Source organism: Aphelocoma coerulescens, chromosome 14 (assembly GCF_041296385.1).
Source record: "Aphelocoma coerulescens isolate FSJ_1873_10779 chromosome 14, UR_Acoe_1.0, whole genome shotgun sequence".
In the NCBI taxonomy this organism is placed as follows: domain Eukaryota; kingdom Metazoa; phylum Chordata; class Aves; order Passeriformes; family Corvidae; genus Aphelocoma; species Aphelocoma coerulescens.
Genome location: NC_091028.1, coordinates 7,889,999 through 7,908,697, shown reverse-complemented (window position 1 = coordinate 7,908,697; position 18,699 = coordinate 7,889,999). Strand labels below are relative to the sequence as shown.

The following is an 18,699-nucleotide window of genomic DNA, read 5'->3' as shown; positions in this document are numbered from 1 at the left end:
TCCTTTGTCTTTCCAGCTGCCTTGCTTTTTATGACATATGCTGGATTCAAATTTAGACTAAGTTTTGTGACTTCTCTAATCTTTTATTTCAGATTTGCATAAAACCAGTAAATATACAGCCCCAAAAGGAATGCAAATATTACATCTATGTCATAATTAGCATTAAGACATTTAAGAAAAATGGAAAAGGGATTTATGGTTTTGCTATATGAAAAAGCTATTTATCATTATAGATCTTCACTGAAAGTTGTTGTCAGCTGAGTGGTGTTTTTGGAAACTGCACATTAGAGATGAAAGGAAATACACCTCCCTTTTGTCATAAACTTTCCTTATGAACAGTGAATTGTCTTGCTCTGTACTGTAGTCTGCTAAGATATCAAATTGGATTTGCTTGTTCATCTGTGTGGCAGTTACACTGTGAAGTGTTTCCATCCATTTCACAGAGCCATTAGTAATAACAAAGTGTTGATGTATTCAATACTACAAGACAGACTGTCTTACAGTTCCTGTTCTCAGGATGGTGTAGGGTCTGGGAGACTCTTGAAGTGTTCTTAACATTATTTCCATATTCTTTAAATGCGTTGCAAGACTTACTTGGGTTTTAAAAATAAAGAATCTCATCCTCAAGAAACTTAATGTTTTCTTGCAAATTTATTTTAAGATGAAGAAATAAAAATTAGGTGCCTCCTTCAACGAATTTCATTTCAGTTAAAAAAAAAAATCTTACAAGAATTATCTTTTGATAGGCTTTTCCCCTGTGCTTGCTGGCTTACAGAAATCTGAGTAGATCTGGTTATCCTATGAGGATTGTGTTTCATGTCTTAGACTTTCCAAGCTGCCTACTGCCTGTGATGGGACCTTTCAGACTTTGCATCTTGTAGTATTTTTGTGGTGAAACTGTACTGGAAGAATATTCCTGCAAGATACATTTCTTTTATGCAACTTCAGTACATGCTCAGTGGTGGGTATGCTAAATTAATTTGGTTGCTTAGATCCACCACCTGGGGAGGATAATGAAACCCTACTGTGTGGAAGAGAGGCAATAACAGTGCACTGTTTGTCAGTCCTCTGTCCATTCCTTGGGAGTTCTGGTGTTGATCATAACACCAATAACAGTAAAAATGCACAGAGAATCTTGTTGGGTGACTGCACAGTAGCATCCCTGTAGTCTTTGTTTTCTGTTTGTGCCGTTGAAATCTCTTTTCTCATGGCATTGTGTTGGGTTTTGAATGCGAGACTCTTATGCTGTACTGTCCCTGTGTTTTTCTAAAGCATCTGAATGCAGTCCCCCTCTGCTAAGTGAATTCTTATGGGGGAAATGGCTCCACTGTTTATTGAACTCCAACTGTTGAATTTTTCTGGAAAGTATCTTTGATATGTAGCAGGGTTTTCCTATAGCAGCTACACAAGCTCTGCCTCGGTGCAAGGGTAGGGAGAGAAGCTTTCCATTGGTATCTTTGTGTTACCTGCAAGCTGCCTGTTGACCTTTTTCTCCTCTGGGGTGGAAAGGGACCAGCTGCATCTGTTAGGTTGATGACACATCATGGCTGCTGCAGATGGGGGAACAGGATCTGCCCTAGGAGCATATGTGTGAAAGGTGATACAGCCTTGTGCCCAATCTTTGTGCAGACTGCTTTGCCATTCGATGAACATCCAGCCAGTCACTCTTGATAAGTATTGCTGTAAGTGACCTAGAATTTTGGCTTTTTTCATTTCTTTTCCTTTTATAATCAGGCAGGCAGAAACATTTGCTTTGATCAGCCATCTTTCTATTTTCTTATTCCTTTACCCGCAGGTACCAGCTTTTATCATTTCCCACAGCTCTGTGCATACAAACACTATAAACAAGTAGTAAAGTGTCTGAGTCATCAGATATAGTTCCTCAGGGAGTCTTGCAGAAGAGAAGTAGATCCTGATTTTTGCTGCTGTTGCTGTGCTTGTGTTAAGAGCCCCATGACACTGGTCTGGTACTCATTTTAAGGAAAAAAAATCATAACCAGATGAAGAAATCAGGAAAATCAGAATATTTGTAATCTTCTGGTGGGTCTTATGTGCCTGCTAAACAACAGATACATATATAGCAGTAACTCTTTCCCACTGGGTTTTAAAGCAAAAGTGGGAAATAACTGATGTCATTAACAACTACTAAATTTGCATATTTATTATATTATGCCAATGAAGAGCAGGACTGTGAATAAAGTAATATTATAACTGGCAAGGGATATTTTTTGGCTGGTGCCCTATGTGGAATCTTATTGCTTTGACAATTGTTGATTTGATGCCTTCCCAAATGCTGCATTTTCAAATAGCTCCTTCCAGGGCAGCCTCCTTAAAGAATTCCCTCCAGATTTGATAGCTCCTGCCCTAACACAAATAATGTTTTTGCATCCATTTATACACAGTGTTCTTTGTATTTGAGAAAGTATCTGAAGTCATGCATGGATGAAATATGGAAACATTCAATGAAGGTCCATAAAATTTGTATAGACAATCCTTCTTCCAATCTATTTCTTAAGATAGCCTTGCAAACTTGTAATGCCTATGTATTCCAGATATTATTTATTATTTCTATTGTTGAAAGAGAATTATTGAGGAGTGAAAAAGAAATCCAGCATTAGCCCAATATAATCTTAAAAAAAGTACTTTCTATCTCCAGAAAGCATGGAGACAGATATAGCACGTTGATAAGCACACTAGTGCAGGTGAAATCAGATTTAGCATTAATTATCATATGGTCATCAGAGTCTGGTGTACTGTAAATTATTAAACGTAATTTTGACAGTTGCTCCCTGCAGCTTGTGGTCTTAAGGTGATAAAAGCCTTTAGACAGAAGTCCTTGGCTTGTAATAATTTTATAATGGTGCTGGATGTGCACTGCCTGTGGCAAGGGCACTAACTTAAAAAGAAATCTAGTGAAATCCAGGACAGAGCAATGAGGAAAGAGTAATTAATATATCATAACTGAGATATTTCTGATGTTAGCTGAAATTTATATGTGACAAATGGAGCAAGAACTGAGAGATTTGCTACAGATTTCAAAAACTGCCAGTACTGATATTGCTGTTTCTGGGAGATGCCTACCAAAGGATATGGATTCTACAGTCACCCATTTGTAGTGAACTGATTTTCAAAGGTCAGCACTAATGCGACATCTCCCTGTTTTCAGACTGTTGTGTTGTCCAGGTGGTGTAAAAATTAAAATTCTGGTTGGTGTTAGGGAGTTTTAGCAGTACCCTACATGGGACTTTGTAGATTACATGAAGCAGACAAATAATTAAGAAAAAAGACCCCCAGAGCTCTTTCATTTATCTTTCTGCATGTGTGTTTTTTGTTCCTGCAAAATTTATTAGAGAAGAAAGCAAGTCAGAATTTCTTAAGGTTGGCGTAAGGTGTACTCTCAGCAGAGTGTGGTTCTAGCTGTAGGAACTTAATATATATAAATTACTTTTCCCCTTGTCTTGACAAAAAGAATTAGCAGACAAATTTTGTTTGTCTGTAATATAAGGCTTTCAGAAGATAAAATACATCTCTTTTTAAAATCCATGGATTCATGCATTCTAGAAGTTTAAAACCATGGATATTCAAAAGCTGTGATCAGTAGATCAGATTGGCATTCTCTTTGAACAAATAAGAAAGACGAGTTTTAATGATATGAATAAAAATAACTTTCTAACAGGTAGATTCTTACAAAATAACCTTGTCCTCATTTGCTACAAAGGACTTCAAGATCTGTTTCAAGTGGAATGGAATTTTTGGAGTAAAATTCCAGGTAGTTGTAGATGTCGGGACTTCTGTTGTTTGTGGGACATTGTGTTCCAGTTTGCCAACTTAAAGACCAGCAAGAAAATGTCTGCAAAATAACATGGCTACCCAGAGTGTGAAACCAGGTCACTGAACTTCTAATATCATTGTATTTAATAAAAATGGAACAGTGAGTGGAACTGCAATTAGAGGGTGCCAAAGTAAGATTTTATTTTTCATAAATATTTTATGCTGAGTGTCAAGGGAAGAAGAGGTTATGTGTTTATTTCAGCTTAAGTGCATGCTCTGAGCTGGGTCTTGGGTAAATGACATCCAGAGGTCTCTTTCAAAATAAAATTTTCTCTGTTTCAATGGCTGATATATTAACAAGAGTGTCTGTGTGTATGACGTATCTGTATGTATGAAACAAAGTGAAATCATGTTTGTTGTATCTTTGCAGACAACAGTATGCACAAGTAGGGATATTGCAGGAATTTTTGTTGCCTCCAGAACACTTCTGTACTTGCACACTGATGTATGAGAACTCATTGCTATGGCAGAGCAGTTCACGGAGGCCCAGAGAGAACACAGGTAGGCCATGCTCCTGGATATAGTTCCCAACAGCTGTGGTAAGTTGTGCTGACTTTCATTCCTTGGTTCATTTAACCTTCTCAGGGTATTCTCAGGCCATCAGCTCTTTAACAAAGCACATTATTGTCATTCATCTGCTTTATTACTCCTTGACCATGAAAGACACTGTCTTGGGCACTTCTGCTTAACTTGCTGATGGGCTTTGCTAAACCCTTCCCTTGTGAGTTGATGTCCATTACAATCCTTGCTTACAGAAGGACTTGTCACAGAGTAGGTGAGTCTGGAATCAAAGTTTTAGGATCACTTATCCTGCACTGGAGTGTGCATCTTGGAGCCTGAAAGTCTTAGGATTTATTTTTGTTTCTTTCTATTGAAATTAAGCAAACTGAAGTGGCTCTACTTATTTGAGACTTGCATGCATATGAATATGCTACCCAACAGCAATATGAAAGACAGTATAACCAGCTGCCACATGACATAGCTCTAAAGGTGGTATATGAATATTAAATTATTTCAATGATCTAAGGTTTCTTCTTTTTTCCAGCATATCAAGAAGTAGAAGTATTACATGGGCTTAGAGCTCTAATGTGATTATGTCTCCACAGGATACCAGGATTTAATGTATTGCATAGAAACTTTCATATATAGTATTATGCTCTTGCTTACTGTATTTGCAATCACGGCTGGGTTGAAAACTTGAACTGACTCTAAAAATAACACACATTTCCTTTGCATTTTAAAAAAGAGAAAAGTGTTAATTGATCATCATGAAAGAGGTATCACAGTCAATGAGGCACATTGTAGAAGCATAATTAGTCAGATGATGATCTGGCATATGCAGGAAGAATCTAACAAATTTATCAGTGTGTCTGAAGCAAGTTAATTTGGCTGCCTTAATCTATGTTTCATATAATCTTTATGACAAAGAGAGTAACCCATTTTAATTTTAATGTTCAAAAAGCCAAGAGAAATTGGCATTAGTCAAAATTAAGAATAGTGCAAATCAGTGAGATAATATCAAAACAGGGCCCTGAAATATTATTCTAGCCTCATTTTTCCAGAATCCAAAGTAGTAAAAAGTCCCAGTAATTCTGTAATTTAGTTATGATCATAAGCACTCTTTAAGTTGGATTAGAAGTGGAGTTCCAGATTAGTGTTTCTGATTGCACGCCTTAGGCTGCTTCTTTTTTGCAATATTCAGTTCTGCTAGCCCTATATATTGACAGCTCTTGTATATACAAAGGAGAAAGCTATTTGGAGGGCAATGCTTAGGTTCATCCTAATGGATGGTTGTCAAAATTACTTTTCCCTGAGTTCTTGGCCTGTAATTCTCAGTGAACTCAGTGATACTACAGGTCAGTCTCTATTCAAATGAAAACCTCAGTGTCTAAACCTGGGCATTTGAAAGCAGAAATGTATAAATATTTTTGAAACATTTAAGTCTCTAAGCCAGAATTTGCTTTCAGAAGTGTCACCTTTCATATGCAGATCTGTTTTCTTCTCTCCTTGCAAAGTAAAAATAAGCAATCTTAAGTAACTGCAGATACTACATTGTAGGACTTAAGTAACTGTAATCAGCAGACAAAATAACTTGAAGTTATTCACTTCGATTCTGTTCCTTTGCTCCAGAGCACAACGTGGTTATTGCAGTTCCTGACCATCTTAAAGACACCATTCTGACCCTGTGCAGCTCTCCTGGTCCTTTCAGTGGAGCAGTAAGGCTGCCAGAGCTTTCCAAGCCTGGCTCAGGCTGGCAGCTGTGTCAGGATTGGTAGTTCAGTATCTCAGTCTTCCATAACATCCTCATTGTTTGCCAGGATTTTTCCCTGCTTTGACTGAAGAACTCAAATAGGATGGAATCACAGAGACAAGGAGGGATGGCTGGTGCGTAGCTGACTTTGAAAACCCAGTTATTGACTGGGGCAGCATGAAGAAAATCAAGCATTTGTCACAGAAATTTTTAAAAATCATTGTAAAAATACCTGGGAAATTTCCTTCTCCCTAAGACAGGCAACTATCTTCTACCACTGGTCATCCCTAAATCTGCTACTAGGTAACTGATGTAGAGGACTAAAAGTGAGGGTGGTCTGTGTGTTTGAGAAATACTGCAACAGACACAGAGCTTGAAAAACATTTACTGTAAATGTTCTGGACCAGCCAAATGGTTCTGCTGTCCTTTCTGAAACCACACATACACACTGTCCTCCAGAGGTGCTGCTCTATTTTCTCTCTTCAGCCCTCAGAGGGATGGAATTTGGGGAGACTGAGAGTGCATTTCCTATTGGCACAGAAATAAATGTCAGGCTGAAAATTCTTCCATTCTATTTAAGAAAACCTATTTTTCACCACAATGGTGGAACAAAGCTTGTACAATTCCTCTTGTATGACTGAGATGTACTCTGTAACATAGAAATCTCAATGCTTCCTGCTGCTTTTAAAATCTGTGCCTCATTTTGACTGTGGGTTTCAGTCTTTTGAACAAATGCTTTATTTTTTTTTCAACTCACTCAATCATCCAGATTTTTTTGTTGTGTTATACCACCTGGAATGGAAGGAAAGGAAATGTTGACTGAAAACTGCTGTCTGCTAGAGGTGAATTATCAGATCTACGTTTCTTGAGACAAACGTTAAAAAGAGCTTCATAAAGATTTTTACAATTTGTAGCTCAGTGACAAGTTTAATCAATAATAGTGTGAAGGCTTCCAGCTGGGCCTGTCTGCAAAGATCATGGTAGCTGAGCGAGGTGTCCCTGGGGTGTGTTGGGCTGGATGACAATGTTGAAGAGGCTGGCTGTGCCTTAAAGCACACTCTGGTATGGTTAAAAAAGTGCATGTGTTGAAAACAGATATGAAAAGGCCTTTTTCTTATGTTTCCTCCCTCCATGTGCACACATTTTCAAAAGAAATCTCCACTGCTCTTTGGACAGAGAGTGCTCTGTGCAGCTGGAAGTGCCATCAGGACCACTGATCAGCCTCACGCTTAACAATCTGATCAATGTGCTTTATCAACTGTGTTCAGCTCTGGAGCTCTTTCAGGGGCAGGGACTCCTTTGCCTGTCAGGAGTTCAGCCTGTTACCCCAACAGATCATCTTTGTTTTCAGCAGAAGGCAGTAGGGGATCTGTAGTGTTTCTGGTATCTCAAAGCAGTATTTTGCTTGCTTTCTCCCAGTTTCCCTTAAACAGCATCATCCAGCAGAAAGTGGAAAACCTGCTACTGAGAGTGAAGTCAAAGGCATGAGTGCAACTGCAGTTGGAAGCATCCCTCACTGGGAGTTTCTCTTTGTTAACACCCGTGCAGTTATGTGTAGAGATGAGGGGGAGTTCTAATTATGCATTTTCTGAGCATAAGATCATTGACAGCTAATCAGAAATTTCCAAACTTGTTCAGCATTCAAAGACACTTTGTAACAAAATATAAACTTCAAATTTATGCCTTTATATCAAACCCTATGTAGATTCTGTTTTCAGTGGTCTTTAATGAAAAACACACCAGCACTTCAGAGGATTTGAAATGCTGACTAGTTAGTTCCCTCTTGCTCTAATTCCTTCAGAGTAAGCACCAGAGCTTTTAAAGACAGTTCAACAGTTCAACAGTTTAATTCACTAATTAGACCTATGTACATAAATATGTTCCTAGCATTTGATTTGCCTTAGTTCAAAGTAGTAAAGTTCTAATTCAGAAGCAGGGTAAGGAAATACAATTACTTCCATATGTTTTGGTTGAGGCTAAATATTAGGTAATAAATTTCCCAGTACCTTTGCTACTTTTACAATGTGCTTAGTGAAATGTAATGTCCAGGAGCAGAGATGATGACAGGCTGACATTTCTGAATACAGCCCTTCCAAATAGTTTGATACCAGGTAAAGTAATGAAATTAGGGTATTTTGGAGGATTATGAAGATTTTAATTTCCTTCTCCTTTGATGTCACCTAGAAAGGGGCTAACAATTCCAGCACATCAAAATGTTTTTGAATAAGGTTTCTGAAGGCTTTTAGATTCTTAATTTGAGTTAAATTTGGTTCTACTTTGCAAACGCTGTAAGACTATTCAAACACATAAGGCTTTTTTAACTAAAAAGCTTTCTTTGCTAAATAGTTATTTTTATCAAGACTTTTAATGCATTAAAATGCATTAGTCACATGTCTTGTTCAGAACTCAGCACTGAAATATTACCTGCTCAGGGCTGAGGTGATAAAAAGGTGCAATGCACATATTCAGTAGTACATTATTTGCTGTCATGGTACCAGTTTTCAGGCAGAGTTCAGTCAAGGAAAGTTCTGTTTCAGGAATAAAATCTACCTGTTTATCCTTTTTTCTTCCTGCTTCTTTGTTTAGCCTCTGAATGTGGAGAGCTAGCTGGACAATTTCCTTACCAGCTTACCCTGTTCTCTCCGTGATGCTTCAGTGTCTCACCCCATCAAAACCCTATGCACAGTTGGAAGCCCCGTTTCTGCAGTGAAAATACTGGATATAATTTAGTTTTCTGGTAGTATTAAAGTAATGAGTCAAAGATGAGCATAAATGTTGAAGAAAAGGTACTGTGAGTTCCCCAGCTGGGAAATAAATGGTACTGATGGATGTGCTCTATATTTGCAAGGGTTTTATTGTGTTGAGGAATGCAGTTTCTAAGTTGTTTGGTTTTAGCTTGACTGATGTTGTTAACTGAGAGATTTCACAATAAAGCCATTTTTCACCTCAACCTGGCAAACACTGATGTTTTTAAGAAAATGAGTAGTTACAATTTGTTTAGGTGAACTCTTCCCTATGGCCTTGTACCAGGCCACTGCAGTATTTTCCTAGAGAAGATGGCTCATGTCTACAGCCCCAGATGGGCAGATGGGTCAGTGCAGAATCATAAAGATGTAATTGCATTCATCCATGCATTCAACATAATAATTAAAAACCCTCAAGTTTTGGATTTTTTTTTATTAATAGCATTTGGAAATATTTTGCTTAAATGTTTAGAGTAACTTCTACAAATACATTCTTTCTTGCACTAGTATAGAAACTTCTTGCAATGGAGTATTTCTAGCATTGATTTAAAGAAGGAAAAGAGAGAAATATCTGAGAAGAAAGCTATAAAGCTCTATTGAGACACCCCAGAAACAGGTACATAAGATATTATATACTTACACAATATAAGTATGTTGCAGCAATTCATGTTCTACTTGTTTCATGTATATAAAGAACTTGAAAATTGCAAACTTTTCTCTCAGCCCACAAGGCTGTAAGTTCAGAAGGTAAGAAATAAACCTTATTAATTAGGTATTACGTTAAGAATTTGTATACTTAATAACACTTCCAGAACTATCAGGATACAGTCCTAGTTATAGTCTATATTTTTCAGGGTAAGAAGTGATATATTTATCTTAAAATATATTAAATGAAAAATTGATCAGACTTGCCAAATCATTCCCTTTACGTATGTTTATTAGTTTGTAATAGGCATAATATTCACCAGCTAGTCTGTGGTGTGTTGGAAGTACTAATGCCACTACTGAGAGTGAACTATGAACTGGATTTTTTAATATTGTGCTGAAAAATTCTGAGTGTTTCCGTCAAGCATCAGTTTGATCTCTGTCTCATTAGCAGACCTTACTTAAGATGTCATTCATTCAGAGTTCATGGGAGAAATAATTATATATCCTTTGTGTAGTGGCAGTTGGAATGGTAAGAAACCACAAGTGAGCTGAGTGGGAAGATCAGTAAAAATTTACAGTGTACCTGGTAGATGAAGGCATGCACTGAATGTGTGCCTGAAGCTCTGGGTTTGCTCATCTTTGAGACAGAGAGTGACAACAGCCAGAGAAGAATGAGAGAAGTCATCAGTAGTAATGAAAGGATTATCTCCCCAGGAGAAATGGGGATCTTTCCAGTGTAAATAGACAATTTTACTGCAAAGAAATGCTTGGGTTGAACAGTTTCTCATGCTTAAGGACCCAACTAATTCCAGTACTGGCTTGAACTTTACTTAAAAATCAAGAGGTCAACTTCTGTGGCCGTGGTTAAGGGAGATTTAATTAATAGAGCTGGAGTCTGAGTCTCTGTCAGATCTCTGTGTCTTAACTATGTTGCCTGGTTTACAGCCAACTACAGTTTTTCTGTTCAGCCTCTGCAGGCTGTGTCCTAATTTCAAAACAATATCTTCACTACATTTCAGTCCCCAAGGGCATGAGCTACACCAGATTTAATTAAAACTGGTAATGCTAATCAGCAGGTCTTCCTGAAACTGAGAGATTTCTCACTGTCCCAAAGTTAAGTGGCTTTTGCCTTCTACCATTGTGGGAAGCACTGAAATAATGCTCCTGGGTGACAGATCCCAGAGTCTGTAGTGCCAGTGTTCGTTACCTGAAACTTGGGAATAGCAGCAAGTTCATTCAGGGATAGTTTGCCTTCAGATACATCAGAGAGGTCACATAATTGAATTCTTTAACAAATACCCTTTCTACATTTGCAAATCATAAAACAACATCAAGACTTTTACTAATGAATGTGTGTAAGGAAATAAAAAGAAACTTGAGTAACTTAATGCCCTTCTCTGCACTGAACTGGACAACAATTATACATTACTGCAGATTTCTGTTCAAGGCTCCGAGACCTTGATTAGCTAGACTGTCCTAACCAGGGCAGGCACCTCTCTGGCACTTATGGTCTGTGCAACTGGATTTTCTTCCCAGGGTGTGCAATATAGGAGGAGAGGTGGAAGTAGAAGCACACTCAAAAGGAAGTAGGAAATGTCCTGAAGTTCAGCAGTTGCAACTAATAATTGAAATCAACAAGGTGACCGATTATTTACTTTGCTGCTTTAAAGAAAGAAGGGGGGGGGGGGGAGTAAGGAAGAGGGAAGCAAGTGGAAATAGTAAGCAATAAATGTACATGCTTAAATTTTCACTGCTGCAGTGTTGTGTAAGAATACAGAAATTTCATGGGTTTTACTTTACTTCCACAGGAAGTTTCATGTTTGTATTTAATTTCTGGGAACCCAAGGGCAAAGCAAAGCAATTAACATGTTGAAGACTTAAAAATAAACTTCAGAAGCTTCAAGTAAAATACCTTTAGCTGATTAGTGTTACAATGCATCTTTAATGAGAAATAAATGAGGATTGCATTGTTTCTTAGGATAAGGAGAGGCGTTAGATATCTGCATTGATAATAGAGGGCCTAGAAATAATCTCTGAGCAGCTTTTCTAGAAGAAAAATAGGAAACTTCTACATGGCCCGGTGCACAGATAAGAAAAAGAGTGAAACAGATAAATTTGTACAAGTCCTTTCAGTAAAAAGCTCATTGCAAGGTGAATTTTAACATAGTCCCATTGCTCTTTGGATTGTTTAGACTCGCCCCTTGATATGTATCCATGTTTCTCTATTTTTGTCCAACTGGTTTTTCTTAAACTCTGATTTTACTAAAAAACTAATTTATATAAAAAGTGCAGGCTGTAAAATGTAGAATTAATTTTGAATGACCCACATATAAAATACTATCTCCTCTTGTACCCACAGCAAACAAAATTCTACGGAAAACAAGGCTCAGAAATAGACTTTACAAAATATTTATTTACAGTTATTCTGTCATGGCTGCGCACCAAATAAAGGGAATACGAAAAGTCCTTTGAGTGGGAAGACTGGCAGCATCTATGTTTTAAAATCAAATTAATTTTAAATATGCATGAATTTATTGTCTTGGTTAAGTTGCTGCACAGTAAAAAGGAATGCTGTTCTCTGAACAATAATTCGTCTGAGCTCTCAAATTGGGTCACAGTGAACACACAGAATGCTCTGGTATTTCTCTCTTTCTCTTTTACCTTGCTTTCTTGGAAAAGTGATTGAAACTGTAATCATTACTGTGTTGAGGCAGTGCACTGATAAAACCCAGTGTTTTTCATGAATGATAGATCCTCTTCTTTAGTCCTGTTTTTGATGGTACTGTATTGTAGAACCTCTTAAAGGACAATGTAATAATCTGCAGTCTCAAGAAAATATTCTGAAATGCACTGAATGAGTACAGCAATCCCAGTTATTGCTGGAGTTTATTTTTGGTAATAAACACTTCACCTTCTCTATAGGACTGTGGTAAAATGAAATAAATTTGAATTAATGATATTACAGTATTTTACAGCCATCATATTCCTAAATATGACAAATAACATTCTAAATATCCCCAAAATGAAGGACTGGGGGTGAGGTGGAGGCAATAATACTGCTCTACAAAGCTCATGTGCTACATCACTTCTCTCCAGTTGTATCTCCAATTGCTCCAACAATTGAATAGGTTGGGAAGAGCTTTGTAGAAGGTCATAGCTGTTACCTTGTGAGCCAGAGCAGGAATGATGTGAATCAGCCAGACCTTTTTACTGGAATATATGCACACTGAAAAAGGTACCATGGGAACTCTGAAGGATCCTCTGCCTGGTGTGAATATGGTGACCACCAGGGCAGCTGGGGAATCTTCCTCTGTGGTGCACGTAAGTTCATAACATTAACAATATTAAACACAGTTGGTGTTTATGTTTTGGTAACAGTATTGATGTTGAGTTGCTGTGAGTAACCAGCATAGGCAGAGGAGTAAATAGTCTGCAGGAGTGTTCCCTTCTCCTAGAGTGTCAGGAGAGGATGGTGCCAGCTTCAGCCAAGGAGGGGAGTCAGTAGCACCTGATGGGTTGTTTCCCACTTCTGCTTCATTTCTCACCCATATCTTCATGTTCTGATTTCCTGGGGTGACAGCTCAGGCCCTGACCTCTTGCCTTCTGCTCCAAGCTAACTGCACTGAGTTACCTTAGGAATCTTGATAAAGGAATTCCATGGATTATCACAGTCCCTCTGGCTTCTGCATCAGTTGCAGGACAAGAATGAATCCCCTGCTGGAGTTACCTGTCTCCAACTGCAGTCTCTGGTTGTGCATAGTAGGAAAGCAGCTTTTATACAGCTGAAGCAAAGTAAGGTGGCCCTACCTTCTCCTCATTGGCTGAGACAGAGCAAGACTTAGAATTAATAAAAGGGTAAGACTAAGTTCAGCTCAGGCTTTGTAAAAAAGCGGCAGAAGATTCATTATCTTTGTGCTGTGTTCTGCTAGCAGCTTCCAGGCTTCAGTGCTTGCAGGGTACTGCAAGAACCACATTCTGCTGAGGTAATTTTATCTTCGTCTCACATGTATCCAAATACAGTCACTGGTGTCCTACCTGGAGTGCTGCTGACCCATTATTCAGGAAATCCCTGGACAGGCAGGCTACCCTGTGTAGGGCTGTGGATCTTGGTTTGTTAGAGCAGTATGAGCTACCTTTCTGTATTGCTGTGTCTTTTTTATATGGAAAAATGTGAGAAAGACTTGAATACAGATAATGCCATTACCAGTTAATTTAAAAGGCCAAATGGTATTTTCTAACAATGCTATACTTTTCTAAGCAATGTTTGAAAAAGATAAGGATATATTTAGAAGATAGATGTTTCAATTTCTGGCTGCCCAAAAGTGACATAACAACATTATAAATTTAAATAGGATAAGGCCTTAATGGGTCTCCTAGAGGAAAAGAAAAGGTGTTTATTAGTAGAAACGTAGTAAACTATCTGAATTGGCAAAGTGCTAATGGAGGAAATTACTTCTAGAGAAACAAATGAAAATGTCAATTAAAAAAAAGTAATGGCTGAGTTGTGGGTTGTGGTTTTTGCCTATGGAGTTTTTTAGGGTTTTTTTTCTGACGAGAAGTGCTGGGTATTTCTGTATTGCTTGAAATGCTTTTGATTTGTCTGTGTTGCCTTAGTTCTGTGGGGGTTTTCTGGGGACCCCCCCCCCCCCCCCCCCCCCCCCGCTTCTGTATCTGCTGCTGCACAGTTGTATTTCATTTAGACTGGAAGCTAATTTAATATTCTGGTCTAATGCTTTTTCTCTATGGTATGTTTTGTATGTACCACTTTCCAATGAAGTCCAAGAGCACAGCGCCTGCAGCCTAAACCACCTGGCTTTGCACTTCCATATGTGCCAGGGATGTGATGTCAGCAGAGGGCAGGACGAGACATTCCCAGAAACTGCAGAATGCTAGTGAAGTGGAAATTCCCTCTTTACAATTCTCTGATGCCAGTCAGCTTTTCTCCCTGGTGACTGGGTATCCTGAGGTGTCAGGTAATGCCAGGGTTTGCTTGGCAGGCACACTGGGAACTACTGTGTGAAGGTTGCCCTTGCTTTAAAGGATATTGCTGTGTTCAGCTGGAGTCTGCACAGAAAGGCTCAGGAAGGGCATGAAGAGAAGCAGCCTTTTCCCAGCATTAAGCACAGTGACACAATGAGTGTGAGCCTGCAGTGACACACACACACTTGTGCTGTGACACACAGGGGCAGCTGAGCCCTTCTAAGCAGTGAAATGTTTAGGTTTTACTGCTGCTGTTTGATTTGCTTACGATAGATGTGTCTTCAATTATTTGCCTCATAGGAGAATAAACCCAGCTATCTGAGGATAACGTCTGGAAAAACCAGACATTAGAAACCAAGTTGCTGAGCTGAGGTAAGAAGGGAATCATTGGGCAGTGACCACGGCACAGACTGTCTGCAAATAGGGGTGGCAGGGGAAACTTCACTTCTGCCAGTGTAAAATGTGATTAAGTTCTAACAAGACATCAAGTGTTTAGTTTCTGTGTGTAATCTCCAGGAGCTGAATACTGTAGCCCTATAAAAATATTACCTCTATTAAAACCTGCAAGAGGAGATGCTGGGCCCAAATGCACTAAAGGAGAGCATTAGGCAAACAAAGTGTACTTATGTCTTAATGACTTTTTGGAAAGGTTCAGAAATAGTGTGTTCTTAAATTTGTTGCTTAAAGTGAAGCTGGAAAACCAGGATTTCTCTCAAGGACTTAGTTTTCAGTCATTTCCTCATGTTCATAGGTCTCCACCTCAGACTGTACTTTATTATGTAGTATTAGGTTACTTTCACAGGTTTCTCTGGTGTTCTAATGTGTTCCACATTTAATAAGAGCCATCAAGGTTCATCTCATCCTTTTACCAGCCTAAGAGAAACCAAAAGGAACTGTGGTCACTTGATGTTTTTTAATCTCTGCCCAGCCTCTCGAGCCCACAGCAACACGAGGACTTCCTTGCTCTCTTGTTTCATCAGCACTTTGAACTGTCAGTGACATCTTGCTTTAAAGGCAGTCAGATACTGACACTGACAGAGAGTCACAGTTACCAGCCCTGCTGGACGTACCAAAACAATGTCCTCAACATCAAAAGATGTTGTTTTAAATTATAGTTTAAATAAGGTCTCCATGAGTGAATTGTTTCATAACTTAACATATTTTATTTTTCTTGACATAAACAAGATGAGGCACAGTGACAGCACGGACCTCTGCCATTTCAAATTAGTTAAGGCATCAGTATTAATTCTAAATTAGCTAATTGCACTAAGAAAAGTGAGGAAACACAATTTGTCATTTATGCTGGTAAAAACCCACATTCCCAGCTTATTTTTGTAACTTTTTACTACATACAGTAATGTCCAGCCACATACTACAGTTAAATATCCTTCCCATGACTGTATTATATGACTGGTATGTATGAGACTGTGAAAAAGTTCTCTCATTTTCCACATTCTACAGAAAGTGAGACTGAAAACATTCAAGTAAACAAAGGCAGGTGGAGAATGAAAGCAAAATAATTTCCTTTCTCTCTGAATCCAACATTACCTCTGCTCAAGCTGCTGCCATGGGGCTGCAGTCCCCAGGTAGCCCTGTCCAGCTGCAGGTACAGCCACTTCACTGCTGCAAGGCAATGCTGCAGAGGTGATTTTAGAGTCTCAGCAGTTCCACAAATCAGGCTTGAAGGAGCCTCCTTGATAAACTACTGTGACTAAAATGTAATTAAACTGACTCTTCAGCACAGCATTTCATACCTCTCACCATATTTAAATACCTGTAATACCCTCTAGGGAACACTATTGTATGTGAATACATACATAAAACATGATAGGAGGCATTAATGATACTCACTGTGTTCCTCCCTCCTCAGGTGCCAAGGCTGCACCAGCTCCAATTCCAGATAACCAATGGCATGGATTGTAATGTGTTCAACTACAGACTTAAAAACCCAACAGGTATGACTTAATTACATGAAGACTTTATTTTCAACAAATTAGATACACTTGCAAAAAAAAAAGTGGATTGCAGCACATAAACAAATTTATGAATTTGTTTTTAAAGACTTGTTGCAGTGAAGAAAACATACGTTTTAGGGTTTTCAATATTCCGTATATTACAGTAAGGCACTCTACATTGCATTTGGAAATCAAAGCTCTCTCCTTGTCTAGGAATCAATGAAGTGACTTCTGATTACAGTATTCTGTACAGAATATTCTGCCCATGCAATTATTCCAACTTCCATAGCTAGAGCCAGGATATATGAATGGTAGTGAAATTTCAAAACTAAAATAGTTGTTTCACCTTTAGTTTGTCAGTGACATTTATATCAGCCTCATTTACAGACTTTTCATTATATAAAACTATATTATGGAAACTATAAAACTATATAACATTATATAAAACTTTATAACAGATATAACAGAAACCCAAGCTGTGACTGCAAACCAGAACGTGTCTGCTGTCCTATTGCTCCTGGCTCTGAAGAGCTAAGAAAATAAAGTGTGGGGAATGGGATAAAATATGACACCAAGGTAACAGGATATGATGCAAAAGTTGCTAAAAGTCAGCAGGAGTCTGCTGATTTCAAATGTTTTGAGATTTTTTTCTGAAAAAATGTGCCCCATTCATATTGTCCAGAAGGTAACAGAAATTACTAAATTTATTGATTTTGAAATACCTTCTCAAGTTAAAGGGTTATGCAGACACCAGTTTCTCTGTAATAAGAAAGTATTATCTAGGAGCAAAGTGAAAATTCTCAGAACTGCACTTTTCAATGACACATTACCATATTAGCTCTGCTCTTCTCCCATAGGACCTTCCTCATAGGTCTCATTTTCAAAAAGAAAAACATGTCAACAACTTCCTTGTTATTTAGGATGATAACAAACTGGGAGCTGTTCTGGGACACTGCAGTCAGAAATCTGTAGTTCTGCTTGGGGAAACTTTATGAAACTGTTTATATTTATCTAATATGGAAAAACATCTTTTGACACAGCCTACTTTTGCTTAGCAAGCACATCCAGCAGCTCCTTCTCTAAGCCATGGCTACCCAGTTCAGTTAAGCTGTAGTATCTGTGCACCACCTTCTCCTCTGTCACAACCACCACTCGAAGCCCGTGTGTATCCTGTCCCAGCTGACATCCTATAGCTGATGACACCACCATTTCCAGGCCTTTGTAGGATCCTCCAGCATTCCTGTGGTAATGTCCAGAAAATACAGCTCTAATGCCTGTTTAAAAAAAAAAAAGTCAGAGTATGTATTTAGTTAGCACCTTACAGGTGCCACATTTACCCTCATTCTTTAATGGCTCTTCAAGCATAAAATTACAACTACACCATTCACACAAACTTGCATTTTAAATAAATAATTAGTAAAGAGTAGCAAATAATTCTAATACTAGTAATTAACCAAACTTTATTGTGCTCCACCAGCTGTGTTTAGGGTTACTGGACTCTGAGTTTTTATGCCCACTAAAAGGTGTGTTTGCTGTCTCCCCACTCCTTTGCCCAGAAAGAAGGAACAGTCCAGAGGTAGCTGATTAAAATTAGATACCTGCCTAGGAAATGATGGTACTGAAACACAGGTTGAAAGGCAAAGAGAGTAGAGCTGTATTTGTCAATTAGCATGAAGAAAATTTACTAAGGAGAGCTTAAACTGTACACCAAGGCCAGTGACCTTAAAAAAATAGAAAGGGCAAGACAAACAAATAAAAGATGTACATGAGAAGGTAAGTTGTAATCATTTCACAAGACATTGAGGGTATCACAGAGAGAACAGAGCCAGGTACATCAAAGAAATCTAATAAAGCAAAAGAAGTTGTGAGTTTTGAAGAGGGAAAGAAGGAGGAGCAGCCAGGAAAGGAAAGGTTCACACCTGCAAGAGTCAGGCTTGGAATGACATGAATTAACATTTATCTGCTATGGTGACAAACAAGGCAGGTTGACTCTGATTCCCTCTATTTTTAATGACTTAAGGCTGTTCTGTTTGATTTTCTTAAAAAAAAAAATAGATTACTTATATTTTGGACTTTATTGGAGTAAAAAAATATGGAATTTTTACAGGAATTTTGATACAATTTGAAATCAAATTAATTGTGTCATCCTCACCTCCAAACCCGTAATTTCCACTTTTTGTTTCTCCTGTCTTGCAAGCATAAACAAACGGGTAGAAGCTGTATTTGTTACTCTGAATGGCCTTTTTGATTGTCTTTACAAGTCAAATTCATGCTGCCAAATAGATTACTT

General features: G+C 38.3%; 1 protein-coding gene and 1 long non-coding RNA gene across 2 annotated transcripts in view; one reads left to right on the top strand and one right to left on the bottom strand.

Moving 5' to 3' along the window:
- Positions 1-1,570: 1,570 nt before the first annotated feature.
- Positions 1,571-16,582, top strand: LOC138118941 (uncharacterized). Its single transcript, XR_011155337.1, has 3 exons — positions 1,571-1,682; positions 4,202-4,332; positions 16,325-16,582. It is a non-coding gene; the product is annotated as an uncharacterized lncRNA (long non-coding RNA).
- Positions 16,413-18,699, bottom strand: part of CPPED1 (calcineurin like phosphoesterase domain containing 1) — a 39,941-nt gene continuing 37,654 nt past the window's right edge. The window contains 1 exon segment of the mRNA XM_069030315.1: positions 16,413-17,683. Coding sequence (XP_068886416.1) covers positions 17,451-17,683 — 233 coding nt within the window. The 3' untranslated portion in view covers positions 16,413-17,450.